Below are 9,659 nucleotides of genomic sequence, written 5' to 3'. Positions count from 1 at the left end.
AACTTCTATTACAAGAAAAGCAAATGGTCTGTCATTTAGGCCATTCAAAAAGCTGAGGCAGGAGGATGACCAGTTGAAGGCCAGCCTGGGCTAGAATGAGCTCAAGGCCAGTCTGGGCTATAGAGTAAGACCCTGATTTTAAAGTAACTGGAGTTGTGGTACAGGAGTGGAAGCCCTGCCTGGAATCCCCCAGTGAGGGCTGGGGGCGTGGTCAGGTGGAGCCCCGCCTAGAATCCCCCCGCCCCCCCCCGTGAGGGGCTGGGGGCGTGGTCAGGGTGGAGCCCTGCCTAGAATCCCCCAGTGAGGGGCTAAGCAGTAGTGTGTCTGCCCACCCTCCATAAGGTTCATCTATACACAAAGGACAGAAAAGAAGAGAGGGAGAGGTGTAGACTTGATCTCTAATCCCGGCCCTATAAGCACAGCACTTTCTCCTGCTAGATAGGAATGCCAAGTCTCCTTCAACCTGCACCACAAAAGGCAGAGAAAGCTGACCTCATTGTGAGGGGGCAGTGCTGAATGAACTTTTGTCGGTGTGCACCCTTCCTGTGGCTCCCCTTACAGACTGTCTGGAGCACACCAATTCCTGCTCTCCTCATTTTATTAGAAGCAGTTGCCTCAAGCCCCTTCTTCCTTGGGGGACTCGAGACAATCAATGTGTTATAAATTAACCATCTGGACTTCATCCTGGGAACCCTGCCACATGGCTACCGGCTGTCTGCTTTCCATCCAGACGCTCTGCCATCGAGGACCGCTCATGGCCCCTCAATCCTGCTGGCGTCCTGGGCTCAGCATGCATCTGCCTCTCTCTCTCTCTCTGTCCTGCAGGGCACCAGGCTCAGCAGTATTCGGAATAGTCTTCTTCCACGTAGTTGGAAGGGAACCAGCCAATCTGGAGACAGAAGAAAACCCCATGAGAAAAATCTGTCTTCTTCGCCCCTCACCACAGCAGGCTGGACCCCTCCTGCCGTGGGGACTTCACACCTGTTGTTACTTCACTGTGCATGGCCAAGGATGGCCCTCTGCTCAAGTGTCACCTTGTCAGTATAGTCTTCTAGTCACCCTGCTTAGCATAGTAAGCCCCACCCACTCCACACACATCTAGCTTTGTCCTGATCGTCTTCCACAGAGCTCATCATCATCGTGATATAATAACAAATTATGATGTAGTCTGCTGATTGACAGGATTAACTACTAAGCCAACTCCCCTCCCCCATCACAACATGAGGTTGACAAGGGCGGAGAGTTTTGTCTCCTACTCAGCAGACTCCCAAGAGCCTAGAACAGGTCCCAGTGCTCAGTAAACACTTTATTAATATTTCTTGGAATGTTGAGTAGACAGATGGATAGATGGGTGGGTGGGTGAATGATAGATGGATGGATGGATGGATGGATGGATGGATGGATGGATGGATGGATGGATGGATAAATGAGTAGATGGGTACATGGATAGATGGATGGTCATAGATACATTAGTGGATGGGATGGATGAGTAATGAATGGATGGATGGGTGGATGGATGCATGGATGGATGGATGGATGGACAGATGGATGAACTGGTGGATAAGTGGATGGATAGGTGAATGGCTAGTGCATAAATACATGAGTGGATGGGATAGATGGGTGGGTAGGTGGGTGGGTAAGTGGATGGATGATGAGTGAATGGGTGGGGTGATAGATGAATAAATATATAGATGATTGATAGATAAGTGGACATATGGATGGCGGGTGGATGATAGCTTGATGAATACATGGGTGGAAGGATGGGTGAGTAGAGAGACAGACACATAAACAGAAAGAATGGTTGCACAGAGATGGGTGACTTGCAAATGAATGCTTGGATGAACCCTGTCTGTCCCAGACCTGCTTAAACCATCTAAGTGACTCTCAAGCCCTCGCTGTGCACCATAACTCACTGAATGTGACAGCAAATGTGTTTATCATCTAAGCATTTCTCTAAACCATGGGGGCTTTGTGATATGTTTCCCCCAATAGAACAGAGGTTCTAACCAGTGTCCTTATCTTCATTCAAAAAACACTGAGAAAACTTTCGAGCAAAGAAGAATGCCAGATGCTCAATTTCATCAGAGGATGACATGGAGAAGAGCCTCCATCCATACAGTACAAACTAGAAACTTAGCCAAAGCAAGCTGGCCTGAAGCACCTTCAGGAACATCTTTCTCCTTCTAACTAGAACCAGAGTGGGCAAAGAGCACTGTGGTCACCCCAAGTCTGCCTCTCCATGCACTCAATAGTTACTGAGCACCTACCATGTGCCAAGCCATGTGACACAGCAGTGAGAGGAACAGATTCCTCCTCTGCATCTCCCATATTTGTCAATCACCCTCTCACTCCAGGGCCTTTGCATACACTGGGGAATTTGTCTGATGAATGGCTGAACTGATGGATGGGTGGGTTTTGTGGAATGGGTGAACTGGTGGATGGGTGGGTTCTGTGGAATGAATGAACTGATGGATGGGTGGGTTCTGTGGAATGGCTGAACTGATGGATGGGTGGGTTCTGTGGAATGGCTGAACTGATGGATGGGTGGGTTCTGTGGAATGGCTGAACTGATGGATGGGTAGGTTCTAAGGAATGGATGAACTGATGGATGGGTGGGTTTTGTGGAATGGATGAACTGGTGGATGGGTGGGTTCTGATGAATGGATGAACTGGTGGATGGGTGGGTTCTGAAGAATGGATGAACTGATGGATGGGTGGGTTCTGATGAATGGATGAACTGATGGATGGGTGGGTTCTGAAGAATGAATGAACTGATGGATGGGTGAGTTCTGTGGAATGGATGAACTGGTGGATGGGTGGGTTCTGAAGAATGGATGAACTGATGGATGGGTGGGTTCTGAGGAGTGGATGAACTGATGGATGGGTGGGTTCTGATGAATGAATGAACTGATGGATGGGTGGGTTCGGGAGACTGAACTCAGTCTTCAAGTTTGTAATGCAAGCACTGTACCAGCTTAGAACCTTTCCAGTCCACTGGCAGCCATTTCATCCCTTTAACCTTTTTATTCCTTATCCTCCTAGCCTCTCGTCACCCTAACCTCTGGAAGGGTGGGTGAGGAGCTCCCCTGCTTGGGGTCCTCTTTCCCATCACCATCCTGACCTCTCTCTCCCTGGCGTGACTGCCTGGTTAGAGGTCACATGGTCTCACTGTTTCACAAAGATGGCCATTGGACAATGCTCCCTTTGCACTCAGAAAAATCTCCAGCTCATAGTATGTTCTCAATAAATAGAAGTGGGTGGGAAAATGTGTTAAATCTCAGTGTCCTTTTGCCCCTCAGACTAAGGGTGACCTGCATGGGAACCACACCCCACCCACCCCACCCAGTCAGCCCTCCCCCTCCTGACTCACCCGACCATAGATCTCCCCACGCCACCAGCCCTGCTGCCCCTTCTTGTTGAGGATCTTGATGATGTCACCCTCCTTAAGGGACAGTTCTGATCGGTCCCGGGCACAGAAGTCGTAGCGGGCTTTGGCGGTGCCAAAATACTTGGTGCTTCCAGCTGTGAAGAGAAAATGAGATGCCTGAGTGTCCGAGATAAATATCAGCCATCATCCAGGGACAGTGTAGAGAGGAGCACGCTCTCGGGACGGGACCACCTGGCTGAAGGGTCTCTTTGACGATTAGCTTCAACTGTCAACTTGACCCAACCTAGAATAACCTGGGGAGAGAGTCTCAGAGAGGGATGTCTGCATTGTGTGGGCCTGTGGACATGTCTGTGGGAGCTGTCTTAATGAAGTGAATTGATGTGGGAGATCCAGCCCACCATGAGTGGCACCATTCCCTAGGCAGCGGGGGGGGGGGGGGGTGTTGGGCTGATTAAGAGTGGACAAAGAGAGCGGAGCACAAGAGAGCAAGCACACATTCATCTCAGTCTGCTCCTGACTGCTGATGGGATGTGGCCAGCTGCCTCAGGCCCCTGCCTCTGTGACTCCCCGCAGGGATGGACAGTAATCTGGAACTGCAGACTAAAGTAAGTCCTTTCTCCCATGTATCGCTTTCCATCATGACATTTTTATCACAGCAATAAATATGAAACCAGAGCATCCACTGGGCGACCTCTAGGCTGAAGGGACACAACTCTACTCCCAACATTGTCCTCCCAGGCCAAATTTAGAAAATTTAAATATTTTAAGTAAGGTTTCATGATGTAGCCCAGTGTGGTTCCAACTCACTATGTAGCCCACGCTGAGCCCAAATTTGTCATCATCCTGCCTCGGCCTCCTGAGTGCTGGGATTATAAGAATGCACATCACACCTGGTGAGACCAGGTTTTCAATAATTTTAATGGTGTTTCATATATAGTCAACTTCTGTACACCTGTACGTCCTTAACTTTCATATTAAACTCAGATACACAGAGAAGGTAGACTATATTTTAAAAAGTCATTAAGGGTGGCTGGAGAGGTGTTCAGGGCTTCAGTTCCCAGCACCCACGTGGAGGCTCCAAATCTCCTATAACTGCAGTTCCTGGAAATCTAACACTCTCCTCTAGATTCTGTGGACACTGCACTCAAGCACACAGAGCCATGCACAGACATACATGTATACACATGATTAAAAATTTAAAATAGGGGCTGGAAAGATGGTTCAGTGATTAAGAACACTTGCTGCTCTTCCAGAGGACCTGAGTTTAGTTCCCAGCACCCACATTGGGCAGCTCACAACCACCTGAACCTCCAGCTCCAGGGGATGTGGCACCCTTTTCTGGCCTCTGCAGACACCACAGAAGATCTATAATGAAAAATAGCAAGCTGAGCAAATAAAAACACAAAATGTACATCTTGAGAAAAGGGGCACCAGGAATTGGAATGGAGCTAGGTCCTGTGTTCAATAAGATAAATGGGTGAAGAAATTGATTAAAGGGAATGGTGACCTCAGAGCAAGATCCCACCCAGATAAGTTTCCAACTTGTGAAAAGGAACTAAAGAAAAGCTTAGAGCTGGGTGTGGCGGCGCATGCCTTTAATTCCAGCACTCAGAAGGCAGAGGCAGGCGGATCTCTAAGTCTGAGGCCAGCCTAGTCTAGCGAGAGAGTTCCAAGACAGCCAAGCCTAGGTAATACAAGACAGAAAGCTGGTGAAGATGTAGTTGAACAAGAAGGCCATGAACAAGAAAGCCCTGCTGGGGGGTGTCTTTCCATACGCTGTGAACATATGTTGTTCCCATTGGTTAATAAATAAGCTGCTTTGGCCTATGTCAAGGCAGCTTAGAGACAGGTGGGAAATCAAAGGAAAGAGACAGGAAAGAGAAAAGAGGAGTCTGGAGAGAGACACCAGCACCACCAGGAGAAGCAAGATGTAAAATAACCAGTACGCCACGACCACGTGGCAACTTATAGATAAATAGAAATGGGTTAAGTTATAAGAGCTAGCTAGCAAGAAGCCTGCCACAGGCCATGCAGTTTGTAAATAATATAAGCCTCTATGTGTTTACTTGGGTCCAAGCAGCCAAAGGACCACGGCTGGGCAGGACCAGAGAAAATTTATGGCTGCACAGCCCCAGTAAGCAACAGAACTTGGCAGCTTCTGTCACATGATTCCAGCTTCAGAGTTAAGGATGGAAGAAATGGGTTACGGAATTTTCCTCTATGCCTAAAGAAAGCTAAGGCCAGGCATGTGTCAAGGATGTCCCTGAATGGAGGCCAAGTAGAGAGGCCTGCGTATGAAGCTGCAAAGTTGAAGCCTGGATTGCCTTGGGGAACCCAAGATGTTGGAGATGCCAGAGTCATGGGACAGCTGCCCAGGAGAGCTGCTGACAAGGAGTGGAACCAGTCCAAGAGAGAGAAGTGTGTTGCAGTCAACAAAGCTGAATGGAGTTGGAGATCTGAAGAGCGCTTTGACATCAGTCATGGAGATGCAGAGTTTGGAGTTTGCCCAGCTGGTTTTCGGTCTTGCTTTGGTCCAGTATTTTCTCACTGTGCTCCCTTTCCTGTGTTTTGAAATGCTAACATATATCCTGTGCCATTATATGTTTAAGTTTATGATCTGTGGGTTTTTTTTAAGTTTTATTTTACAGGGGGTTACAATTAAGAGAGTATATGAATCTCAGAAAAGACTTTGAACTTTTGACTTTTAAACATTGCTGAGACTGTGAAAGACTATGGGGACTTTTGAAGTTGGACTACATGCATTTTATATTATGATATTGTTACAAGCTTATGGGAACCAGGGAGTGGAATGTGGCAGTTTGAATGTAATTGGCCCCCATGAGCTCCTAGGGAGTGGCACTATTAGGAGATGTGGCCTTGTTGGAGGAAGTATGTCACTGTAGGGTGGGCTTTGAGGTCTCATACATGCCCAAGCCATGCCCAATGCCTCAGTCTACTTCCTGTTGCCTCCTCATCAAGATGTAGCCAGCACCATGTCTGCCTGCATGCCACCATGCTCTTCTCTGAGATGATAATGGACTGAACCTCTGAAACTATAAGCAACCCTCCTCAATTAAATGTTTTCCTTATCAGAGTTGCTGTGGTCATGGTGTCTCTTCACAGAAACCCTAACTAAGGCAGCACTCAGGTGACACACACACACACACACACACACACACACACACACACACACACACAAATAAATCTTTAACAAATAAAAGGAGAAATCTCCAACATCACACAATAGCTCATAAATAAGCATTTAAAAAATCAGTTACCAAAACCAAAAGTAGGGGCAGGCGGGCAGGCCCTGGAACCCCTGGCTCTCCTCCACGGAGAGAGGTGTTTGGGGTGTCCTCCTACCTGGTGGCTTACTAATGGCTCTCCGCTCAGGCTCCTTGTAAGGGAACTGCAAGGTGGTGTCCAGCGACTTGAAGCAATCTTTGAGAGAATTCTGCTGATAAAACTCCACCAACTCCTGGGAAAAAAGCCACAGAACAGTTGTTATCCCAGCTGGCCAGCCCACGGCAGAGCCAAGCCCACCCCGTCTGCACTCCAAACAGCGCCCTGGCGGCTTGACGGGGAACTCCTTCCTCTATTGGAACAGCAAGGACCATCGTGGAAGGGACCCTGCCATGGGCATTATTGACCTTGAAAGACCTAGACTCACCCTGAGACAAACCTCTGGGCATGGCTGCACTCAGATGAGGCGGGAAATGCCACCTGAATGTGAGCGGCACCATCCAAGGCTGCTGTCCCAGGGAGAATAAAAAGATGAAAGCAGGCCGGGCAATGGTGGCACACGCCTTTAATCCCAGCACTCGGGAGGCAGAGGCAGGCGGATCTCTGTGAGTTCGAGGCCAGCCTGGTCTACAAAGTGAGTTCCAGGACAGGCACCAAAACTACACAGAGAAACCCTGTCTCGAAAAAAAAAAAAAAAAGATGAAAGGCAGCTGGGCACCAACTGCATCGCTCTCTGCTGTCTGACTATGGATGCCTCGTGCTCCTGCCCCACACCTCCCTCCAGGACAGTCCCCAGCCTCCAGCTGTTAGCTGGAAGAACCTGCTTTGCCATGTGTTCGGTCACAGCAATAAACAAACTCAACGATAGACTACCACAGGCTGAGGCCGGTTCTCCAAGCCAATTCATTTTACTTCCTGCTCAGGTTACCAAAGAGGCTCACCAAACCCAAGGCCTCCCATGGTGCCCATGCCTTTATAATTAATAATCATGTAAGCACCAGCCAGCATGCACACCACACCTGACCAAAGCCTCCAGGGAACCCCGAGTGTTGAGGATGTTCACAACTCTCCTATCTTATATTTATTTATTTATTAGGGGTGGAGGGTGCTACAGAGCGCATGTGAAGGTCAGAGGTCAACTTGCAGGACCCAGTTCTCGCCTTCCACCATGTGTGTTCCGGGGGTCACACTCAGGTTCTCAGGGTTGGTGGTAATCACCTTTACCCACTGAGCCATCCTGCCCGCCCTCTCTCATTTTATAAACAGAGACACTAAGTTCTCCGCCCAGGTCCCACAGCGGGGACAAGACGATCATGGGTGGCAGCTGAGATCAGTAGCTCAGATCTGGCCTCTGTAAAAAACTTTAGATTTGATTTCAACTTCCCAGTTTGTTGGATTTACGGGTATTTCTCCCACAAATGGCTCATGCTGACGACAAAGTTGGGCCCAGATTCAAGAGTGTTCCACAAAGTGCCCCATTCAAGAACTCCAGGCTAAAAAATGCCATTATCATGAAAAAAATTGGGGGTGGGGCAGGTAGGATGGTTCAGTGGGTCACGTTCTGTCCCCAGCCCCCCAAACCCATGTAACAGTGGAAGGACCTAACTCAACAATTATTAAGTTATGAATTTGTCAGTGTCCTCAGTTTCCTCAAAGATCTACTGGTCGTGGGTAAGACCCATGTGACTTAGGCACACCAATCAGTTTTAAATGCCTAGAGGAAGATAAAAAGTACACCAAACACTAGCTAAGCGCTCATATATTCTCAACGAGACAGGCAGTCGTTTAGGTCATGCGGAGCCAGTTTGGAGACCTGTAACCATCTGGGCTCTGGTAGCCTGTGAAACGGGAAGGCAGAGGGTGGGCTGACTCGAGTCAGGGGGGAGGGGGCAGTGGTGAGTGTGCACACATCTGTGTGTGGGTGTGCGCATGCATGTGGGGACCAGAGGGTGACTTCAGGTGTCCCCTCTATCACACTCCACCTTATATTTTGAGGCAGGGCCTCTCACTGGGCCTGGGGCCCCCTGGTTGCCTAGTCAGGGGTCTACTTGTCTCCAGTTCCCCAGGGCTGGGGTTACAGGCATTCACCACCAAACCTGGCTTTTCCGTGGGCTCTGGGGATCACACTGAGGCCCTCAGGCACTTCATCTATGAGCCTTCTCCCCATTCAGCCTATTTGACATTTACAGACGCCCCTGTGAGTGCCCAGCACTATTACATCATAGCTGTCTTTTCCACGCTGTTGGTCCTTACGGAGATGAGTCTCCCTGGGAAGGGCTTCTCTAAGTATAAAGTGGGGACCCTATGACATGGGTGCAGACATGTGCTGCACAGGCTCTGGGACGGGGGCAGTGGCCCTTACCGGAAGACCTCGGAAAGCCTTCTTCTCCGTGATCCGGTACAGCCCCTCTGATGTCATGATTTTAATATGTTTGACCTCGACGTTATACCTGAAGCGAGGGAGAGAGAGAATCAGACGGTTGAGTCCTGAGTCTGAGGAGCTCTACCACGCCTCCACCCAGGCTGCAGCCCCAAGGATGGGAGAATCAAGCTGGACTCCTTCGGGGGTGGGGAGCCCAACCCATCCTCCCGGGGCCTCCGCCACTCTGAGCCTCCCATTCTTCATCTTATACAGAAGTTTTCTTTCTCCCTGAGGGAGCTCATCCTGGGTGTCAACCTGACAGGATTTAGTGACCTCTGGGCCCGTCTGTGAGGGGGTTAACCGACAGAGCAAGTCCCTCCTGGATGTGGGTGGAAACATCCCCGGGACTGGAGTTCTGAACTAAGGAAGGAAGGAGAAAGCGAGCCAGACACCCATCGTTCATCTCTGTTTTATGTCAACTTGACACAGAGTCATTTTGGAAGAGGGGACCTCATTGCAAAATGCCTCAGTAAGATCTGACTGTAGGGCATTTTCTTAGCAATCAATGGGTAAGGCCCCGTCCACTGTGGGTGGTGCCATCCCTGGGCTGCTGGTCCTGGGTTCTATAAGAAAGCAGGCTGAGCAAGCCATGGGGAGCAAGCCAGT

At 49.4% G+C, this 9,659-nt stretch overlaps 1 protein-coding gene across 1 annotated transcript in view; it reads right to left on the bottom strand.

The window, feature by feature from the left end:
- Window positions 1-580: 580 nt before the first annotated feature.
- Window positions 581-9,659, bottom strand: part of Vav1 (vav guanine nucleotide exchange factor 1) — a 52,738-nt gene continuing 43,659 nt past the window's right edge. The window contains exons 24-27 of the mRNA XM_006996086.4: window positions 8,994-9,081; window positions 6,752-6,866; window positions 3,371-3,522; window positions 581-889 (exon numbers count right to left, since the gene is read on the bottom strand). Coding sequence (XP_006996148.1) covers window positions 836-889; window positions 3,371-3,522; window positions 6,752-6,866; window positions 8,994-9,081 — 409 coding nt within the window. The 3' untranslated portion in view covers window positions 581-835. The remainder of the gene's footprint in view (window positions 890-3,370; window positions 3,523-6,751; window positions 6,867-8,993; window positions 9,082-9,659) is intronic.

The sequence above is a fragment of the Peromyscus maniculatus genome, chromosome 22 (genome assembly GCF_049852395.1).
Source record: "Peromyscus maniculatus bairdii isolate BWxNUB_F1_BW_parent chromosome 22, HU_Pman_BW_mat_3.1, whole genome shotgun sequence".
Taxonomy (NCBI): Eukaryota; Metazoa; Chordata; class Mammalia; order Rodentia; family Cricetidae; genus Peromyscus; species Peromyscus maniculatus.
This window is presented reverse-complemented; position numbering and strand designations above follow the sequence as displayed.